The sequence below is a fragment of the Oncorhynchus masou genome, unplaced genomic scaffold (assembly GCF_036934945.1).
Source record: "Oncorhynchus masou masou isolate Uvic2021 unplaced genomic scaffold, UVic_Omas_1.1 unplaced_scaffold_1631, whole genome shotgun sequence".
Classification (NCBI taxonomy): Eukaryota; Metazoa; Chordata; class Actinopteri; order Salmoniformes; family Salmonidae; genus Oncorhynchus; species Oncorhynchus masou.
The window spans coordinates 97,501-122,500 of record NW_027006413.1 but is presented as its reverse complement, the minus strand read 5'-3'; the positions used below and the strand labels follow the sequence as shown (position 1 = coordinate 122,500).

Here is a 25,000-nt window from a genome sequence, read left to right as displayed (position 1 = left end):
TACACACCCCTGTGTAGGGGAGAGAGACCAGGACACACACCCCTGTGTAGGGAGAGAGAGACCAGGATACACACCCCTGTGTAGGGAGAGAGACCAGGATACACACCCCTGTGTAGGGGAGAGAGACCAGGATACACACCCCTGTGTAGGGGGGAGAGACCAGGATACACACCCCTGTGTAGGGGGGAGAGACCAGGACACACACCCCTGTGTAGGGGGAGAGAGACCAGGATACACACCCCTGTGTAGGGGGACAGAGACCAGGATACACACCCCTGTATAGGAGGAGAGACCAGGATACACACCCCTGTGTAGGGGAGAGAGACCAGGATACACACCCCTGTGTAGGGGAGAGAGACCAGGATACACACCCCTGTGTAGGGGAGAGAGACCAGGACACACACCCCTGTGTAGGGGAGAGAGACCAGGACACACACCCCTGTGTAGGGGAGAGAGACCAGGATACACACCCCTGTGTAGGGGAGAGAGACCAGGATACACACCCCTGTGTAGGGGAGAGAGAGTTAGATACACACCCCTGTGTAGGGGGAGAGATACCAGGATACACACCCCTGTGTAGGGGAGAGAGACCAGGATACACACCCCTGTGTAGGGGGAGAGAGACCAGGATACACATCCCTGTGTAGGGGGGGAGAGAGACCAGGGTACACACCCCTGTGTAGGGGGGAGAGAGACCAGGATACACACCCCTGTGTAGGGGGAGAGAGACCAGGATACACACCCCTGTGTAGGGGGGGAGAGACCAGGATACACACCCCTGTGTAGGGGGGGAGAGGCCATGATACACACCCCTGTGTAGGGGGGGAGAGACCAGGATACACACCCCTGTGTAGGGGAGAGAGACCAGGATACACACCCCTGTGTAGGGGGAGAGACCAGGATACACACCCCTGTGTAGGGGGAGAGAGGCCATGATACACACCCCTGTGTAGGGGAGAGAGACCAGAATACACACCCCTGTGTAGGGGAGAGAGACCAGGATACACACCCCTGTGTAGGGGGGGAGAGACCAGGATACACACCCCTGTGTAGGGTAGAGACCAGGATACACACCCCTGTGTAGGGGAGAGACCAGGATACACACCCCTGTGTAGGGGAGAGAGAGACCAGGATACACACCCCTGTGTAGGGGGAGAGAGACCAGGATACACACCCCTGTGTAGGGGAGAGACCAGGATACACACCCCTGTGTAGGGGGGGAGAGACCAGGATACACACCCCTGTGTAGGGGAGAGACCAGGATACACACCCCTGTGTAGGGGAGAGAGACCAGGATACACACCCCTGTGTAGGGGGAGAGAGACCAGGATACACACCCCTGTGTAGGGAGAGAGACCAGGATACACACCCCTGTGTAGGGGGAGAGACCAGGATACACACCCCTGTGTAGGGAGGGAGAGACCAGGATACACACCCCTGTGTAGGGGGGGAGAGACCAGGATACACACCCCTGTGTAGGGGAGAGACCAGGATACACACCCCTGTGTAGTGGGAGAGAGACCAGGATACACACCCCTGTGTAGGGGAGAGACCAGGATACACACCCCTGTGTAGTGGGAGAGAGACCAGGATACACACCCCTGTGTAGGGGAGAGAGACCAGGATACACACCCCTGTGTAGGGGAGAGAGACCAGAATACACACCCCTGTGTAGGGGGAGAGACCAGGATACACACCCCTATGTAGGGGGAGAGATACCAGGACACACACCCCTGTGTAGGGAGAGAGACCAGGACACACACCCCTGTGTAGGGGGGGAGGAAACAGGATACACACCCCTGTGTAGGGGAGAGAGACCAGGACACACACCCCTGTGTAGGGAGAGAGACCAGGATACACACCCCTGTGTAGGGGGAGAGAGACCAGGATACACACCCCTGTGTAGGGAGAGAGACCAGGACACACACCCCTGTGTAGGGGGAGAGACCAGGATACACACCCCTGTGTAGGGGAGAGACCAGGATACACACCCCTGTGTAGGGGGGAGAGACCAGGATACACCCCTGTGTAGGGGGGGGAGAGAGACCAGGATACACACCCCTGTGTAGGGGGGGGAGAGAGACCAGGATACACCCCTGTGTAGGGGGGGGAGAGAGACCAGGATACACACCCCTGTGTAGGGGAGAGAGACCAGGATACACACCCCTGTGTAGGGGGAGAGACCAGGATACACACCCCTGTGTAGGGGGGAGAGACCAGGATACACCCCTGTGTAGGGGAGAGAGACCAGGATACACACCCCTGTGTAGGGGGAGAGAGACCAGGATACACATCCCTGTGTAGGGGGGAGAGACCAGGATACACACCCCTGTGTAGGGGAGAGACCAGGATACACACCCCTGTGTAGGGGGGGAGAGACCAGGATACACACCCCTGTGTAGGGGAGAGAGACCAGGATACACACCCCTGTGTAGGGAGAGAGACCAGGATACACACCCCTGTGTAGGGGAGAGACCAGGACACACACCCCTGTGTAGGGGGAGAGAGACCAGGATACACACCCCTGTGTAGGGGGGGAGAGACCAGGATACACACCGCTGTGTAGGGGGAGAGAGACCAGGATACACACCCCTGTGTAGGGGGGGAGAGACCAGGACACACACCCCTGTGTAGGGGGGGAGAGACCAGGATACACACCCCTGTGTAGGGGGGGAGGAAACAGGATACACACCCCTGTGTAGTGGAGAGAGACCAGGACACACACCCCTGTGTAGGGAGAGAGACCAGGATACACACCCCTGTGTAGGGGGAGAGAGACCAGGATACACACCCCTGTGTAGGGAGAGAGACCAGGACACACACCCCTGTGTAGGGGAGAGAGACCAGGATACACACCCCTGTGTAGGGGAGAGACCAGGATACACACCCCTGTGTAGGGGAGAGACCAGGATACACACCCCTGTGTAGGGGGGAGAGACCAGGATACACACCCCTGTGTAGGGGAGAGAGACCAGGATACACACCCCTGTGTAGAGGGGAGAGACCAGGATACACACCCCTGTGTAGGGGAGAGATACCAGGATACACACCCCTGTGTAGGGGAGAGAGACCAGGATACACACCCCTGTGTAGGGGAGAGATACCAGGATACACACCCCTGTGTAGGGGGGAGAGACCAGGATACACACCCCTGTGTAGGGGAGAGATACCAGGATACACACCCCTGTGTAGGGGGAGAGACCAGGATACACACCCCTGTGTAGGGGAGAGAGACCAGGATACACACCCCTGTGTAGGGGGGAGAGACCAGGATACACACCCCTGTGTAGGGGAGAGATACCAGGATACACACCCCTGTGTAGGGGAGAGAGACCAGGATACACACCCCTGTGTAGGGAGAGAGACCAGGACACACACCCCTGTGTAGGGGAGAGAGACCAGGACACACACCCCTGTGTAGGGGAGAGAGACCAGGATACACACCCCTGTGTAGGGGAGAGAGACCAGGACACACACCCCTGTGTAGGGGAGAGAGACCAGGATACACACCCCTGTGTAGGGGGGAGAGACCAGGATACACACCCCTGTGTAGGGGAGAGAGACCAGAATACACACCCCTGTGTAGGGGGGGAGAGAGACCAGGATACACACCCCTGTGTAGGGGGAGAGAGACCAGGATACACACCCCTGTGTAGGGGGAGAGATACCAGGATACACACCCCTGTGTAGGGGAGAGACCAGGATACACACCCCTGTGTAGGGGGGGAGAGACCAGGACACACACCCCTGTGTAGGGGAGAGAGACCAGGATACACACCCCTGTGTAGGGGAGAGAGACCAGGGAACACACCCCTGTGTAGGGGAGAGACCAGGATACACACCCCTGTGTAGGGGGGGAGAGACCAGGGAACACACCCCTGTGTAGGGGGAGAGAGACCAGGATACACACCCCTGTGTAGGGGAGAGAGACCAGGATACACACCCCTGTGTAGGGGGGGAGAGACCAGGACACACACCCCTGTGTAGGGGAGAGAAAAGAGTTAGACACAACAGTGTCCTTTAGGCCGCACAAGTCAAGTTCTCCCATAGTCCTCCTCTTCTCTCCATTCATCCCGACTTCCCCCTCCCCTAGTCAGTTGTACAACTGAATGCATTCTGAATGAGAGAGGTGCGGTGGGGTCGAGGGGCGAGGGGGGCTGCCTTAATCCACTTCCATGTCATTGGCGACAGGGGTGTGTATCTTGTCGGTTCGGGATTCGATCCAGCAACCTTTCGGTTCCAGACTACCTGCCACCCAAGTAGGCTTGGGTTTTTTGTTAGGGTGTTGTGGACGGGGATGGCGGATGGGCTCCGAGGGTCACGTGTTCAATCCCCAGTGTTCGAGACTCGTTTTTCATTCATAACCCTATCCCAGACCTTAACCCTTACCTTAACCAATCACAACCCTGTCCCAGACCTTAACCCTTACCTTAACCAATCACAACCCTATCCCAGACCTTAACCCTTACCTTAACCAATCACAACCCTATCCCAGACCTTAACACTTACCTTAACCAATCATAACCCTATCCCAGACCTTAACCCTTAACCCTGTCGTGTTTCTCTATCCCAGACCTTAACCCTTACCTTAACCAATCACAACCCTATCCCAGACCTTAACCCTTACCTTAACCAATCACAACCCTATCCCAGACCTTAACCCTTACCTTAACCAATCACAACCCTATCCCAGACCTTAACCCTTACCTTCACCAATCATAACCCTATCCCAAACCTTAACACTTACCTTAACCAATCACAACCCTATCCCAGACCTTAACCCTTACCTTAACCAATCACAACCCTATCCCAAACCTTAACCCTTACCTTAACCAATCACAACCCTATCCCAAACCTTAACCCTTACCTTAACCAATCACAACCCTATCCCAGACCTTAACCCTTACCTTAACCAATCACAACCCTATCCCAGACCTTAACCCTTACCTTAACCAATCACAACCCTATCCCAGACCTTAACCCTTACCTTCACCAATCATAACCCTATCCCAAACCTTAACACTTACCTTAACCAATCACAACCCTATCCCAGACCTTAACCCTTACCTTAACCAATCACAACCCTGTCCCAGACCTTAACCCTTACCTTAACCAATCAGAATGATTGCCTAAATTTAAACAGCTGTGAGGTGTTTTTTTTTTTTTACATGTTTTACGTCTGGAACAACTTTGAAAAAAATGACGTGTGGAGAAACGTGGCGAAACGTCAGAATGTGAAGTCAAATTGGCTGTGAGATCATGTTGGTTTTGGCACGATGTTTCCCATGTCGTGTTTCTCTGTGTGTCTGAGGCAATTAGGCAGTGTGTGTGTGTGTGTGTGTGTGTGTGTGTGTGTGTGTGTGTGTGTGTGTGTGTGTGTGTGTGTGTGTGTGTGTGTGTGTGTGTGTGTGTGTGTGTGTGTGTGTGTGTGTGTGTGTGTGTGTGTGTGTGAGGCCACAGCGGGGGCTAGGCTAATTGTCGCTGTGATTAGCGGAGCTGTTAATGAGAGAATGGAACAGACCGCTGAGACGCTGTCATAGAAACATAATGAATAGAATGGACATAGACAATAACGAGTACAACGGACATAGAAACATAATGAATAGAATGGACATAGACAATAACGAGTACAACGGACATAGAAACATAATGAATAGAATGGACATAGACTATAACGAGAACAACGGACATAGAAACATTATGAATAGAATGGGCATAGACTATAATTAGTACAACGGACATAGAAACATAATGAATAGAATGGACAAAGACTATAACGAGTACAAAGGACATAGAAACATAATGAATAGAATGGACATAGACTATAACGAGTACAACGGACATAGAAACACAATGAATGGACATAGACAATAACGAGTACAACGGACATAGAAACACAATGAATAGAATGGACATAGACAATAACGAGTACAACGGACATAGAAACACAATGAATGGACATAGAAACACAATGAATAGAATGGACATAGTGTAGCTTAAAACTATCATATGAATAGTATTATCAGAACAGGCCGATATAATATAATGTAATATGATATAATACAGTGTAATATAATATAATATGATATAATATAATATAGTATAATATAATATAATATAATATAATATGATGTAATATAATATAGTGTAATATAATATAATATGATATAATATAGTATAATATAATATAATATAATATAATATGATATAATATAGTGTAATATAATATAATATGATATAATATAGTATAATATAATATGATATAATGTAATATGATATAATACAGTGTAATATAATATAATATGATATAATGTAATATGATATAATACAGTGTAATATAATATAATATGATATAATATAGTATAATATAATATGATATAATGTAATATGATATAATACAGTGTAATATAATATAATATGATATAATATAGTATAATATAATATAATATGATATAATGTAATATGATATAATACAGTGTAATATAATATAATATGATATAATATAGTATATAATATAATATAATATAATATAATATGATATAATGTAATATGATATAATACAGTGTAATATAATATAATATGATATAATATAATATAGTATAATATAATAGAATATGATATAATGTAATATGATGTAATATAATATAATATAATATGATATAATGTAATATGATATAATATAATATAGTGTAATATAATATAGTGTAATATAATATCATATGATATAATATAATATAGTATAATATAATATAATATAATATGATATAATATAATATGATGTAATATAATATAATATAGTGTAATATAATATAATATAATATAGTGTAATTTAATATGATATAATATAATGTAGTGTAATATAATATGATATAATATAATATAGTGTAATATAATATAGTGTAATATAATATAGTATAATATAATATAGTGTAATATAATATAATATAATATAATATGATGTGATATAATATTGTGTAATATAATATAGTGTAATATAATATAGTATAATATAATATAATATGATATAATATAATATAGTGTAATATAATATAGTGTAATATAATATAATAAAATATAATATGATATAATATAATATAGTGTAATATAATATAATATAGTGTAATATAATATAGTGTAATATAATATTATATAATATAATATGATATAATGTAGTGTAATATAATATAGTGTAATATAATATTGTGTAATAAAATATAGTATAATATAATATAGTGTAATATAATATAGTGTAATATAATATAATATAGTGTAATATAATATAGTATAATATAATATAGTGTAATATAATATAGTGTAATATAATATAGTGTAATATGATATATTGTAATATAATATAGTGTAATATAATATAGTGTAATATTATATAGTATAATATAATCTGATATAATATAGTGTAATATAATATAGTGTAATATAATATAATACAGTGTCATATAATATAGTGTAATATAATATAGTGTAATATAATATTGTATAATATAATATAGTATAATATAATATAGTATAATATAATCTTATATAATATAATATAGTGTAATATAATATGGTATAATATAATCTGATATAATATAATGTAATATAATATAGTATAATATGATATAGTGTAATATAATCTGATATAATATAGTATAATATAATATAATATAGTATAATATGATATAGTGTAATATAATATAGTGTAATATAATATTGTATAATATAATATGATATAATATAATATAGTGTAATATAATATAGTATAATATGATATAGTGTAATATAATCTGATATAATATAGTATAATATAATATAATATAGTGTAATATAATATAGTGTAATATAATATAATATAATATGATATAATATAATATAGTATAATATAATATGATATAATATAATATAGTGTAATATAATATAGTGTAATATAATATTGTATAGTATAATATGATATAATATAATATAGTGTAATATAATATAGTGTCATATGATATAGTGTAATATAATATAGTGTAATATAATATAGTATAATATAATATAGTATAATATAATATAATATAATATAGTGTATTATAATATAGTGTAATATGATATAGTGTAATATAATCTGATATAATATAGTGTAATATAATATAGTATAATATGATATAGTGTAATATAATCTGATATAATATAGTATAATATAATATAATATAGTGTAATATAATATAGTATAATATAATATGATATAATATAATATGATATAATATAATATGATATAATATGATATAATATAATATAGTATAATATGATATAATATAATATAGTATAATATAATATGATATAATATAGTGTAATATAATATGATATAGTGTAATATAATATAATATAATGTGATATAATATAATATAGTATAATATAATATGAAATAATATAATATAGTGTAATATAATATAGTGTAATATAATATAGTGTAATATAATATAATACAGTGTCATATAATATAGTGTAATATAATATAGTGTAATATAATATTGTATAATATAATATAGTATAATATAATATAGTATAATATAATCTTATATAATATAATATAGTGTAATATAATATGGTATAATATAATCTGATATAATATAATGTAATATAATATAGTATAATATGATATAGTGTAATATAATCTGATATAATATAGTATAATATAATATAATATAGTATAATATGATATAGTGTAATATAATATAGTGTAATATAATATTGTATAATATAATATGATATAATATAATATAGTGTAATATAATATTGTATAATATGATATAGTGTAATATAATCTGATATAATATAGTATAATATAATATAATATAGTGTAATATAATATAGTGTAATATAATATAATATAATATGATATAATATAATATAGTATAATATAATATGATATAATATAATATAGTGTAATATAATATAGTGTAATATAATATTGTATAGTATAATATGATATAATATAATATAGTGTAATATGATATAATATAATATAGTATAATATAATATGATATAATATAGTGTAATATAATATGATATAGTGTAATATAATATAATATAATGTGATATAATATAATATAGTATAATATAATATGAAATAATATAATATAGTGTAATATAATATAGTGTAATATAATATAGTGTAATATAATATAATACAGTGTCATATAATATAGTGTAATATAATATAGTGTAATATAATATTGTATAATATAATATAGTATAATATAATATAGTATAATATAATCTTATATAATATAATATAGTGTAATATAATATGGTATAATATAATCTGATATAATATAATGTAATATAATATAGTATAATATGATATAGTGTAATATAATCTGATATAATATAGTATAATATAATATAATATAGTATAATATGATATAGTGTAATATAATATAGTGTAATATAATATTGTATAATATAATATGATATAATATAATATAGTGTAATATAATATAGTATAATATGATATAGTGTAATATAATCTGATATAATATAGTATAATATAATATAATATAGTGTAATATAATATAGTGTAATATAATATAATATGATATAATATAATATAGTATAATATAATATGATATAATATAATATAGTGTAATATAATATAGTGTAATATAATATTGTATAGTATAATATGATATAATATAATATAGTGTAATATAATATAGTGTCATATGATATAGTGTAATATAATATAGTGTAATATAATATAGTATAATATAATATAGTATAATATAATATAATATAATATAGTGTATTATAATATAGTGTAATATGATATAGTGTAATATAATCTGATATAATATAGTGTAATATAATATAGTATAATATGATATAGTGTAATATAATCTGATATAATATAGTATAATATAATATAATATAGTGTAATATAATATAGTATAATATAATATGATATAATATAATATGATATAATATAATATGATATAATATGATATAATATAATATAGTATAATATGATATAATATAATATAGTATAATATAATATGATATAATATAGTGTAATATAATATGATATAGTGTAATATAATATAATATAATGTGATATAATATAATATAGTATAATATAATATGAAATAATATAATATAGTGTAATATAATATAGTGTAATATAATATAGTGTAATATAATATGATATAATATAATATAGTGTAATAAAATATAGTATAATGTAGTGTAATATAATAAAATAAAATAATATAATATAATATAATATAATATGATATAATATAGTGTAATATAATATAATATAGTGTAATATAATATAATATAGTGTAAAATAATATAATATAATATAATGTGATATAATATAATATACTGTAATATAATGTAATGTAATATAATATAGTGTAATATAATATAGTGTAATATAATATGATTTAATATAATATAGTGTAATATAGTATAATATAATATAATATACTGTAATATAATATAATCCCAGACAAGAGCTGGTAAAAAGCCACCTCTCTCTGTCGACTGATTCAAACCCGTCTGTGTGGTCCTCACTGTGGAACATTCCCGCTGTTTTGACGGGAGGCGGGTATCAGAGCGTATCGGAAGCATTCAGGACACTCTAGGGGGTCAGCGCAATTCTCTGGAATGTTTAGGAGACATGGGAGCGCGTGGGTGTGTGTGTGTGTTATTATAAACCAGGGTGTACAGGTGTGTGTGTGTCTCTCTGTATGTGTGTGTGTGTGTGTGTGTGTGTGTGTGTGTGTGTGTGTGTGTGTGTGTGTGTGTGTGTGTGTGTGTGTGTGTGTGTGTGTGTGTGTGTGTGTACATTAAAAAGTCATCAGACAGTACCCTGCAGTAAATGAGACAGGACCAGATGTCACAACAAGGGGGGGTGACGGAACGCTGCTGGGCTCCACACACACACACACACAGACGCAAAGACACACACACACACACACACACACAGAGAGACGCAAAGACACACACACACACAGAGATGCACAGACACACACACACACACACACACACAAACACACACACAAACACACACACACACAGAAATGTACGCACACACACACACACACACACACACACACACACACACACACACACACACACACACACACACACAGAGACACACAGACACACACACACACACACAAATACATTTACAGTAACACAGACAACACAGGTCTCAATAAAGATATTTACTTTGGATTTGCCAGTTGTGGGTTTCAAAGCTCTCTTGTGCTCAACACACACACACACACACACACACACACACACACACACACACAGAGACACACACACATCTGTCATTGGGCCTGATGTGTTTGGCTTCCCTCCATCTGTCCTCTACTCCACAGGGGTGTCTGTCATCTTCTGCTGTCTGTCTCTCGATGGTTAAATGTAAGGGTTACCCCCCCCCAACTCGATGGTTAAATGTAAGGGTCACCCCCCCCCCAACTCTATGGTTAAATGTAAGGGTTACCCCCCCCCAACTCTATGGTTAAATGTAAGGGTTATCCCCCCCCAACTCTATGGTTAAATGTAAGGGTTACCCCCCCAACTCGATGGTTAAATGTAAGGGTCACCCCCCCCCCCAACTCTATGGTTAAATGTAAGGGTTACCCCCCCAACTCTATGGTTAAATGTAAGGGTTACCCCCCCAACTCTATGGTTAAATGTAAGGGTTACCCCCCCAACTCTATGGTTAAATGTAAGGGTTATCCCCCCAACTCGATGGTTAAATGTAAGGGTTACCCCCCCAACTCTATGGTTAAATGTAAGGGTTACCCCCCCAACTCTATGGTTAAATGTAAGGGTTACCCCCCCAACTCTATGGTTAAATGTAAGGGTTATCCCCCCCCAACTCGATGGTTAAATGTAAGGGTTATCCCCCCAACTCGATGGTTAAATGTAAGGGTTATCCCCCCCAACTCTATGGTTAAATGTAAGGGTTATTCCCCCCCCAACTCGATGGTTAAATGTAAGGGTTATCCCCCGCAACTCGACGGTAAACTTTTGGCATTTAATTCCTAATGGTTGAGAAACGAGCGCTCATCGTCGCCTCTAGTGGACGGTTTTGAACTCATCTCCCGATGTCCTGCAGACCTGAAGGAACGTGGAATACGGCCTTGGGTCTGGTGTGACCTGGCTGATCAGCTGTAACTCTCTCCACTCCATCAGAGAAGACCGAACACACACACACACACACACACACCGTCTCTCACCATCGTCTCTCTTCCGCTTCCCGTCGTTAGCCGAGCTGATACCCAGAATGCCGCTGATGGAGTAGGAGGAGCCAGCCGAGTCACTGGTCACCGCAGAAACCTGTGTCGACGCTACCGACGACGCTGTGGAAAGTTAGGACATAGGTTACAATGCTACATAACACTCCATTACACTACATAACACTACATTATGTTACATAACGCTACATAACACTACATGACACTACATAATGTTACATAATGCTACATAACACTACATAACACGACATGATACTACATAATGTTACATAACACTCCATTACACTACATAACACTACATTATGTTACATAATGCTACATTATGTTACATAGCACTACATAACACTACATAACACTACATAACACTACGTTATGTTACATAACGCTACATAACACTACATAACACTACATGACAGTACATAATGTTACATAATGCTACATAACACTACATAATGTTACATAACACTACATAACACGACATGATACTACATAATGTTACATAATGCTACATAACACTACATAACGCTACATAACACTACATAACACTACATAATGTTGCATAACATTACATAACACTACAGGACACTACGTAATGTTACATAATGTTACATAACACTACATAATGTTACATAACACTACATAACAATACATGACACTACATAATGCTACATAACACTACATAATGTTACATAACACTACATAACACTACATAATGTTACATAACACTACATAATGCTACATAACACTACATGACACTACATAATGTTACATAATGTTACATAACACTACATAACACTACATGACACTACATAATGTTACATAATGTTACATAACACTGCATAACACTACATAATGTTACATAACACTACATAACACTACATGACACTACATAATGTTACATAATGCTACATAACACTACATAATGCTACATAACACTACATAATGCTGCATAACCTTACAAACTGCTACATAACACTACATAACACTACATAATGCTACATTATGTTACATACCACTACATAACACTACATAATGCTACATAACACTACATAATGCTACATTATGTTACATACCGCTACATAACACTACATAATGCTACATAACACTACATAATGCTGCATAACACTACATAATGCTACATAACACTGCATAATGCTACATAATGCTACACACATTACATAACACTACATAATGCTACATAACGGTGCATAGGGCGCTCATAACACCGTATCACACATAATATCTTGTAACCTTCTGAACTAAAAGACATAGGTCAGTAGCAACGCTACGTAGGACTGTCACAGGACTGTCATAAATTGGTAATAACCCTTGGTTTTAAGAAGTCGTAATTTATAATTTTGATTTTGTACGCCTTTTTTTCTTTTTTTCTTTCACCTTTATTTAACCAGGTAGGCAAGTTGAGAACAAGTTCTCATTTACAATTGCGACCTGGCCAGGATAAAGCAAAGCAGTTCGACACATACAACGACACAGAGTTACACATGGAGCAAAACAAACATACAGTCAATAATACAGTATAAACAAGTCTATATACAATGTGAGCAAATGAGGTGAGATAAGGGAGGTAAAGGCAAAAAAAGGCCATGGTGGCAAAGTAAATACAATATAGCAAGTAAAACACTGGAATGGTAGATTTGCAATGGAAGAATGTGCAAAGTAGAAATAAAAATAATGGGGTGCAAAGGAGCAAAATAAATCAATTAATTAAATACAGTAGGGAAAGAGGTAGTTGTTTGGGCTAAAATATAGGTGGGCTATGTACAGGTGCAGTAATCTGTGAGCTGCTCTGACAGTTGGTGCTTAAAGCCAGTGAGGGAGATAAGTGTTTCCAGTTTCAGTGCTTTTTGTAGTTCGTTCCAGTCATTGGCAGCAGAGAACTGGTTGGAGAGGCGGCCAAAGAAAGAATTGGTTTTGGGGATGACTAGAGAGATATACCTGCTGGAGTGTGTGCTACAGGTGGGAGATGCTATGGTGACCAGCGAGCTGAGATAAGGGGGGACTTTACCTAGCAGGGTCTTGTAGATGACATGGAGCCAGTGAGTTTGGCGACGAGTATGAAGCGAGGGCCAGCCAACGAGAGCGTACAGGTCGCAATGGTGGGAAGTATATGGGGCTTTGGTGACAAAACGGATTGCACTGTGATAGACTGCATCCAATTTGTTGAGTAGGGTATTGGAGGCTATTTTGTAAATGACATCGCCAAAGTCGAGGATTGGCCTTTAGTACAAACAGCCACTTTGGGATGGTTTTAACCTCTTGTTGTCATGGCGAAGGAGTTGAATAGTCCACGGTAGGCGGTTTCCAGTCGGGATACACTCCAAATTCACTACATTATAGAAATACACAGTTTGTTTACTTGGCGGGTCATCTGTGTAGCGCTTGTTAAATAGAATTATGATTCAACGTCAGTGGGTGGACTCTGGTCACTAGTTGTTCACTATATAGGGAATAGGGCTCTGTTCACTAGTAGTTCACTATGTACGGAATAGGGATCTGGTCACTAGTAGTTCACTATATAGGGAATAGGGCCCTGGTCTAAAGTAGTTCACTATATAGGGAATAGGGCCCTGGTCTAAAGTAGTTCACTATATAGGGAATAGGGCCCTGGTCACAAGAAGTTCACTATATAGGGAATAGGGCCCTGGTCACTAGTAGTTCACTATATAGGGAATAGGGCTCTGGTCACTAGTAGTTCACTATATAGGGAATAGGGCTCTGGTCACTAGTAGTTCACTATATAGGGAATGGGGCCCTGGTCTAAAGTAGTTCACTATATAGGGAAAAGGGCTCTGGTCACTAGTGGTTCACTATATAGGGAATAGGACCCTGTTCACTAGTAAGTCACTATATAGGGAATAGGGCCCTGGTCTAAAATAGTTCACTATATAGGGAATAGGGCCCTGGTCTAAAGTAGTGCACTATACAGTGCCTTGCGAAAGTATTCGGCCCCCTTGAACTTTGCGACCTTTTCCACATTTCAGGCTTCAAACATAAAGACATAAAACTGTATTTTTTTGTGAAGAATCAACAACAAGTGGGGCACAATCATGAAGTGGAACGACATTTATTGGATATTTCAAACTTTTTTAACAAATCAAAAACTGAAAAATTGGGCGTGCAAAATTATTCAGCCCCCTTAAGTTAATACTTTGTAGCGCCACCTTTTGCTGCGATTACAGCTGTAAGTCGCTTGGGGTATGTCTCTATCAGTTTTTCACATCGAGAGACTGACATTTTTCCCCATTCCTCCTTGCAAAACAGCTTGAGCTCAGTGAGGTTGGATGGAGAGCATTTGTGAACAGCAGTTTTCAGTTCTTTCCACAGATTCTCGATTGGATTCAGGTCTGGACTTTGACTTGGCCATTCAAACAACTGGATATGTTTATTTTTGAACCATTCCATTGTAGATTTTGCTTTATGTTTTGGATCATTGTCTTGTTGGAAGACAAATCTCCGTCCCAGTCTCAGGTCTTTTGCAGACTCCATTAGGTTTTCTTCCAGAATGGTCCTGTATTTGGCTCCATCCATCTTCCCATCAATTTTAACCATCTTCCCTGTACCTGCTGAAGAAAAGCAGGCCCAAACCATGATGCTGCCACCACCATGTTTGACAGTGGGGATGGTGTGTTCAGGGTTTAGAGCTGTGTTGCTTTTATGCCAAACATAACGTTTTGCATTGTTGCCAAAAAGTTCAATTTTGGTTTCATCTGACCAGAGCACCTTCTTCCACATGTTTGGTGTGTCTCCCAGGTGGCTTGTGGTAAACTTTAAACAACACTTTTTATGGATATCTTTAAGAAATGGCTTTCTTCCTGCCACTCTTCCATAAAGGCCAGATTTGTGCAATGTACGACTGATTGTTGTCCTATGGACAGAGTCTCCCACCTCAGCTGTAGATCTCTGCAGTTCATCCAGAGTGATCATGGGCCTCTTGGCTGCATCTCTGATCAGTCTTCTCCTTGTATGAGCTGAAAGTTTAGAGGGACGGCCAGGTCTTGGTAGATTTGCAGTGGTCTGATACTCCTTCCATTTCAATATTATCGCTTGCACAGTGCTCCTTGGGATGTTTAAAGCTTGGGAAATCTTTTTGTATCCAAATCCGGCTTTAAACTTCTTCACAACAGTATCTCGGACCTGCCTGGTGTGTTCCTTGTTCTTCATGATGCTCTCTGCGCTTTTAACGGACCTCTGAGACTATCACAGTGCAGGTGCATTTATACGGAGACTTGATTACACACAGGTGGATTGTATTTATCATCATTAGTCATTTAGGTCAACATTGGATCATTCAGAGATCCTCACTGAACTTCTGGATAGAGTTTGCTGCACTGAAAGTAAAGGGGCTGAATAATTTTGCACGCCCAATTTTTCAGTTTTTGATTTGTTAAAAAAGTTTGAAATATCCAATAAATGTCGTTCCACTTCATGGTTTTGTCCCACTTGTTGTTGATTCTTCACGAAAAAATACAGTTTTATATCTTTATGTTTGAAACCTGAAATGTGCAAAAGGTCGCAAAGTTCAGGGGGGCCGAATACTTTCGCAAAACACTGTATAGGGAATAGGACTCTGGTCTAAAGTAGTGCACTATATAGGGAATAGGACTCTGGTCACTAGTAGTTCACTATATAGGGAATAGTGCTCTGGTCACTAGTAGTTCACTATATAGAGAATAGGGCCCTGGTCACTAGTAGTTCACTATATAGGGAATAGGGCCCTGGTCACTAGTAGTTCACTATATATGGAATAGGGCCCTGGTCACTAGTAGTTCACTATATAGGGAATAGGGCTCTGGTCACTAGTAGTACCACTATATATGGAATAGGGATCTGGTCACTAGTAGTTCACTATATAGGGAATAGGGCTCTATTCTAAAGTCGTGCACTATATAGGGAATAGGGCCCTGGTCACTAGTAGTTAACTACATAGGGAATAGGGCCCTGGTCACTAGTCCTGCACTATATAGGGAATAGGGCTCTGTTCACTAGTAGTTAACTATATAGGGAAAAGGGCTCTGGTCTAAGTCGTGCACTATATAGTGAATAGGGGCCTGGTCACTAGTACTGCACTATATAGGGAATAGGGCTCTGGTCACAAGTAGTTAACTATATAGGGAGTAGGGCCCTGGTCTAAAGTAGTTCACTATATAGGGAATAGGGCCCTGGTCACTAGTAGTTCACTATATAGGGAATAGGGCCCTGGTCACTAGTAGTTCACTATATAGGGAATAGGGCCCTGGTCACTAGTAGTTCACTATTTAGGGAATAGGGCCCTGTTCACTAGTAGTTCACTATATAGGGAATAGGGCCCTGGTCACAAGAAGTTCACTATATATGGAATAGGGCCCTGGTCTAAAGTAGTTCACTATATAGGGAATGAGGCCCTGGTCTAAAGTAGTTCACTATATAGGGAATAGGGCCCTGGTCTAAAGTAGTGCACTATATAGGGAATAGGACTCTAGTCACTAGTAGTTCACTATATAGGGAATAGGGCCCTGGTCACTAGTAGTTCACTATATAGGGAATAGGGCCCTGGTCTAAAGTAGTGCACTATATAGGGAATAGGACTCTGGTCACTAGCAGTTCACTATATAGGGAATAGGGCCCTGGTCACTAGTAGTTCACTATATAGGGAATAGGGCTCGGGTCACTAGTAGTTAACTATATAGGGAATAGGGCCCTGGTCACTAATAGTGCACTATATAGGGAATAGGGCCCTGGTCACAAGTTGTGCACTATATAGGGAATAGGGCTCTGGTCTGATGTGGTGCACTATATAGGGAGTAGGGTGCCATAGAGATCTGGTCTAAAGTAGGCCACTATATAGGGAATAGGGTCCTGGTCTAAGTAGTACACTATATAGCGAATAGGGCTCTGGTCACTAGTAGTTCACTATATAGGGAATAGGGCCCTGGTTACTAGTAGTTCACTATATAGGGAATAGGGCTCTGGTCTAAGTAGTGCACTATATAGCGAATAGGGCCCTGGTCACTAGTAGTTCACTATATAGCGAATAGGGCCCTGGTCACTAGTGGTTCACTATATAGGGAATAGGGTGCCATTTTGGTTACAATGTCCTCTATAAACCACCCTACAGACCCACATAACCTCCCTCCCTACAGAACCAAAGAACCTCCCTCCCTACAGAACCAAAGAACCTCCCTCCCTACAGAACTACAGAACCTCCCTCCCTGCAGACACCAAAGAACCTCCCTCGCTACAGACACCAAAGAACCTCCCTCCCTACAGACACCAAAGAACCTCCCTCCCTGCAGACACCAAAGAACCTCCCTCCCTACAGAACAACAGAACCTCCCTCCCTACAGAACCAAAGAACCTCCCTCCCTACAGACACCAAAGAACCTCCCTCCCTACAGAACAACAGAACCTCCCTCCCTACAGAACCAAAGAACCTCCCTCCCTACAGACACCAAAGAACCTCCCTCCCTACAGAACTACAGAACCTCCCTCCCTACAGAACCAAAGAACCTCCCTCCCTACAGAACAACAGAACCTCCCTCCCTACAGAACAACAGAACCTCCCTCGCTACAGAACCAAAGAACCTCCCTCCCTACAGAATAACAGAACCACAGAATCACATCACCTCCCTACAGGCACCAATGACAGAAACACAGAACCTCCCTCCTTACAGACACCAATCACAGAACCACAGAAAAAGAGAGAGAATGACAAACCCTGAGGAGAATGAAACTCTGTTCCTGGTTCAGTAACCATGGAGAATGAAACTCTGTTCCTGGTTCAGTAACCATGGAGAGTGAAACTCTGTTCTTGGTTCAGTAACCATGGAGAATGGAACTCTGTTCTTGGTTCAGTAACCATGGAGAATGAAACTCTGTTCCTTGTTCAGTAACCATGGAGAATGAAACTCTGTTCCTGGTTCAGTAACCATGGAGAATGAAACTCTGTTACTTGTTCAGTAACCATGGAGAATGGAACTCTGTTCCTTGTTCAGTAACCATGGAGAATGAAACTCTGTTCCTGGTTCAGTAACCATGGAGAATGAAACTCTGTTCCTGGTTCAGTAACCATGGAGAATGAAACTCTGTTCCTGGTTCAGTAACCATGGAGAATGAAACTCTGTTCCTGGTTCAGTAACCAAGGAGAGTGAAACTCTGTTCCTGGTTCAGTAACCATGGAGAATGAAACTCTGTTCCTGGTTCAGTAACCATGGAGAATGAAACTCTGTTCCTGGTTCAGTAACCATGGAGAATGAAACTCTGTTCCTGGTTCAGTAACCACAAGGTTTAATGAAACTCTGTTCCTGGTTCAGTAACCAAGGAGATGTATTGAATCTCTTTACTTCCTGTTGATTTATCACTTCAATTATCACATTTTCTCATTCACTCTCTTCTCTTTTTCTCTCTCTCATGAAGCACATTTTTTCCTCTAATATTTTCATTATTCTCCAAATCCAAATGTTCAATTTTCCGCCCTGGAGTCAAAACCATTTATCTGTGTAATCTGAGAGTGAGGTGTGTGTGTGTGTGTGTGTGTGTGTGTGTGTGTGTGTGTGTGTGTGTGTGTGTGTGTGTGTGTGTGTGTGTGTGTGTGTGTGTGTGTGTGTGTGTGTGTGTGTGTGTGTGTGTGTGTGTGTGTGTGTGTGTGTGTGTGTGTGTGTGTGTGTGTGTGTGTGTGTGTGTGTGAAATTAATTTAGATTAAGTGGCGGAGTGTGATTCTGAAGATTTGAGAGACACTGAAACACAATACACTGGAGGCTAAAACAGCCATCACAGATAGAGAGAGGTGGAGGGGGGAGGAAGGGGAGGAAGGGGGGGAGTGGGAGATGAAGAGGAGGCGAGAGAGCATGGGGGAGAGGAGGAGGAAGGGTGGAGAGGAAGAGGAAGGAAGGAAGGAAGGAAGGAAGGAAGGAAGGAAGGAAGGAAGGAAGGAAGGAAGGTAGGGAGGGAGTGAGGGAGGTGGATGGGTGAAGGGAGAGGAGAGGAGGAAGGGAGGGATGGAGGGAAAGAGAGAGTGGAAGGTGGGAGAGACAGAGTGGGGGTAGGGGGGCTTGTAAGGGTGACATAGGGTTATCATGAACAACTATTAAGGTGGTTATTAGCAGCTATAAAGGCTGAATTACATTGGTTATTAGCAGCTATAAAGGCTGACTTACCTAGGTTATTAGCAGCTATAAAGGCTGACTTACCCAGGTTATGAGCAGAGAGAGGTCCTGACTTACCCAGGTTATGAGCAGAGAGAGGTCCTGACTTACCCAGGTTATGAGCAGAGAGAGGTCCTGACTGACCCAGGTTATGAGCAGAGAGAGGTCCTGACTTACCCAGGTTATGAGCAGAGAGAGGTCCTGACTGACCCAGGTTATGAGCAGCTATAAAGGCTGACTTACCCAGGTTATGAGCAGAGAGAGGTCCTGACTTACCCAGGTTATGAGCAGAGAGAGGTCCTGACTTACCCAGGTTATTAGCAGCTATAAAGGCTGACTTACCCAGGTTATTAGCAGCTATAAAGGCTGACTTACCTAGGTTATTAGCAGCTATAAAGGCTGACTTACCCAGGTTATGAGCAGAGAGAGGTCCTGACTGACCCAGGTTATGAGCAGAGAGAGGTCCTGACTTACCCAGGTTATGAGCAGAGAGAGGCCCTGACTGACCCAGGTTATGAGCAGCTATAAAGGCTGACTTACCCAGGTTATGAGCAGAGAGAGGTCCTGACTGACCCAGGTTATGAGCAGAGAGAGGTCCTGACTTACCCAGGTTATGAGCAGAGAGAGGTCCTGACTGACCCAGGTTATGAGCAGAGAGAGGTCCTGACTTACCCAGGTTATGAGCAGAGAGAGGTCCTGACTGACCCAGGTTATGAGCAGAGAGAGGTCCTGACTTACCCAGGTTATGAGCAGAGAGTGGTCCTGACTTACCCAGGTTATGAGCAGAGAGAGGTCCTGACTGACCCAGGTTATGAGCAGAGAGAGGTCCTGACTTACCCAGGTTATGAGCAGAGAGAGGTCCTGACTGACCCAGGTTATGAGCAGAGAGAGGTCCTGACTTACCCAGGTTATGAGCAGAGAGAGGTCCTGACTGACCCAGGTTATTAGCAGAGAGAGGTCCTGACTGACCCAGGTTATGAGCAGCTATAAAGGCTGACTTACCCAGGTTATGAGCAGAGAGAGGTCCTGACTGACCCAGGTTATGAGCAGCTATAAAGGCTGACTTACCCAGGTTATGAGCAGCTATAAAGGCTGACTTACCCAGGTTATGAGCAGAGAGAGGTCCTGACTTACCCAGGTTATGAGCAGAGAGAGGTCCTGACTGACCCAGGTTATGAGCAGAGAGAGGTCCTGACTGACCCAGGTTATGAGCAGCTATAAAGGCTGACTTACCCAGGTTATTAGCAGAGAGAGGTCCTGACTTACCCAGGTTATGAGCAGCTATAAAGGCTGACTTACCCAGGTTATGAGCAGCTATAAAGGCTGACTTACCCAGGTTATGAGCAGAGAGAGGTCCTGACTTACCCAGGTTATGAGCAGAGAGAGGTCCTGACTGACCCAGGTTATGAGCAGAGAGAGGTCCTGACTGACCCAGGTTATGAGCAGCTATAAAGGCTGACTTACCCAGGTTATGAGCAGAGAGAGGTCCTGACTGACCCAGGTTATGAGCAGCTATAAAGGCTGACTGAACCAGGTTATGAGCAGCTATAAAGGCTGACTTACCCAGGTTATGAGCAGAGAGAGGTCCTGACTGACCCAGGTTATGAGCAGCTATAAAGGCTGACTTACCCAGGTTATGAGCAGAGAGAGGTCCTGACTGACCCAGGTTATGAGCAGCTATAAAGGCTGACTGACCCAGGTTATGAGCAGCTATAAAGGCTGACTTACCCAGGTTATGAGCAGAGAGAGGTCCTGACTGACCCAGGTTATGAGCAGAGAGAGGTCCTGACTGACCCAGGTTATGAGCAGAGAGAGGTCCTGACTGACCCAGGTTATGAGCAGAGAGAGGTCCTGACTGACCCAGGTTATGAGCAGAGAGAGGTCCTGACTGACCCAGGTTATTAGCAGCTATAAAGGCTGACTTACCCAGGTTATGAGCAGAGAGAGGTCCTGACTGACCCAGGTTATGAGCAGAGAGAGGTCCTGACTGACCCAGGTTATGAGCAGCTATAAAGGCTGACTTACCCAGGTTATGAGCAGAGAGAGGTCCTGACTGACCCAGGTTATGAGCAGAGAGAGGTCCTGACTTACCCAGGTTATAAGCAGAGAGAGGTCCTGACTGACCCAGGTTATGAGCAGAGAGAGGTCCTGACTGACCCAGGTTATGAGCAGAGAGAGGTCCTGACTGACCCAGGTTATGAGCAGCTATAAAGGCTGACTTACCCAGGTTATTAGCAGCTATAAAGGCTGACTTACCCAGGTTATGAGCAGCTATAAAGGCTGACTGACCCAGGTTATGAGCAGCTATAAAGGCTGACTTACCCAGGTTATGAGCAGAGAGAGGTCCTGACTGACCCAGGTTATGAGCAGAGAGAGGTCCTGACTTACCCAGGTTATGAGCAGAGAGAGGTCCTGACTGACCCAGGTTATGAGCAGAGAGAGGCCCTGACTGACCCAGGTTATGAGCAGAGAGAGGTCCTGACTTACCCAGGTTATGAGCAGAGAGAGGTCCTGACTTACCCAGGTTATGAGCAGAGAGAGGTCCTGACTGACCCAGGTTATGAGCAGAGAGAGGTCCTGACTTACCCAGGTTATGAGCAGAGAGAGGTCCTGACTTACCCAGGTTATGAGCAGAGAGAGGTCCTGACTGACCCAGGTTATGAGCAGAGAGAGGTCCTGACTGACCCAGGATATGAGCAGAGAGGTCCTGACTTACCCAGGTTATGAGCAGAGAGAGGTCCTGACTTACCCAGGTTATGAGCAGAGAGAGGTCCTGACTGACCCAGGTTATGAGCAGAGAGAGGTCCTGACTGACCCAGGTTATGAGCAGCTATAAAGGCTGACTTACCCAGGTTATGAGCAGAGAGAGGTCCTGACTGACCCAGGTTATGAGCAGAGAGAGGTCCTGACTTACCCAGGTTATGAGCAGAGAGAGGTCCTGACTGACCCAGGTTATGAGCAGAGAGAGGTCCTGACTGACCCAGGTTATGAGCAGAGAGAGGTCCTGACTTACCCAGGTTATGAGCAGAGAGAGGTCCTGACTGACCCAGGTTATTAGCAGCTATAAAGGCTGACTTACCCAGGTTATGAGCAGAGAGAGGTCCTGACTTACCCAGGTTATTAGCAGCTATAAAGGCTGACTTACCCAGGTTATGAGCAGAGAGAGATCCTGACTGACCCAGGTTATGAGCAGAGAGAGGTCCTGACTGACCCAGGTTATGAGCAGCTATAAAGGCTGACTTACCCAGGTTATGAGCAGCTATAAAGGCTGACTTACCCAGGTTATGAGCAGAGAGAGGTCCTGACTGACCCAGGTTATGAGCAGAGAGAGGTCCTGACTGACCCAGGTTATGAGCAGCTATAAAGGCTGACTTACCCAGGTTATGAGCAGAGAGAGGTCCTGACTTACCCAGGTTATGAGCAGAGAGAGGTCCTGACTGACCCAGGTTATTAGCAGAGAGAGGTCCTGACTTACCCAGGTTATGAGCAGCTATAAAGGCTGACTTACCCAGGTTATGAGCAGCTATAAAGGCTGACTTACCCAGGTTATGAGCAGAGAGAGGTCCTGACTGACCCAGGTTATGAGCAGAGAGAGGTCCTGACTTACCCAGGTTATGAGCAGAGAGAGGTCCTGACTGACCCAGGTTATGAGCAGAGAGAGGTCCTGACTTACCCAGGTTATGAGCAGCTATAAAGGCTGACTGACCCAGGTTATGAGCAGAGAGAGGTCCTGACTGACCCAGGTTATGAGCAGAGAGAGGTCCTGACTTACCTAGGTTATGAGCAGCTATAAAGGCTGACTTACCCAAGTTATGAGCAGAGAGAGGTCCTGACTTACCCAGGTTATGAGCAGAGAGAGGTCCTGACTTACCTAGGTTATGAGCAGCTATAAAGGCTGACTTACCCAGGTTATGAGCAGAGAGAGGTCCTGACTTACCCAGGTTATGAGCAGCTATAAAGGCTGACTGACCCAGGTTATGAGCAGCTATAAAGGCTGACTTACCCAGGTTATTAGCAGCTATAAAGGCTGACTGACCCAGGTTATGAGCAGCTATAAAGGCTGACTTACCTAGGTTATTAGCAGCTATAAAGGCTGACTGACCCAGGTTATTAGCAGCTATAAAGGCTGACTTACCCAGGTTATGAGCAGCTATAAAGGCTGACTTACCCAGGTTATGAGCAGAGAGAGGTCCTGACTTACCTAGGTTATTAGCAGCTATAAAGGCTGACTTACCTAGGTTATTAGCAGCTATAAAGGCTGACTGACCCAGGTTATGAGCAGCTATAAAGGCTGACTTACCTAGGTTATTAGCAGCTATAAAGGCTGACTGACCCAGGTTATTAGCAGCTATAAAGGCTGACTTACCCAGGTTATGAGCAGCTATAAAGGCTGACTTACCCAGGTTATGAGCAGAGAGAGGTCCTGACTGACCCAGGTTATGAGCAGAGAGAGGTCCTGACTTACCCAGGTTATGAGCAGAGAGAGGTCCTGACTTACCCAGGTTATTAGCAGCTATAAAGGCTGACTTACCCAGGTTATGAGCAGAGAGAGGTCCTGACTTACCCAGGTTATTAGCAGCTATAAAGGCTGACTTACCCAG

General features: G+C 41.3%; 1 protein-coding gene across 1 annotated transcript in view; it reads right to left on the bottom strand.

Annotated features, from left to right (window-relative positions):
• pax5 (paired box 5) overlaps positions 1-25,000 on the bottom strand; it is a gene marked incomplete at its 3' end in the record, with an annotated part of 60,306 nt that overhangs the window by 4,870 nt on the left and 30,436 nt on the right. The window contains exon 5 of the mRNA XM_064959555.1: positions 12,240-12,362. Coding sequence (XP_064815627.1) covers positions 12,240-12,362 — 123 coding nt within the window. The remainder of the gene's footprint in view (positions 1-12,239; positions 12,363-25,000) is intronic.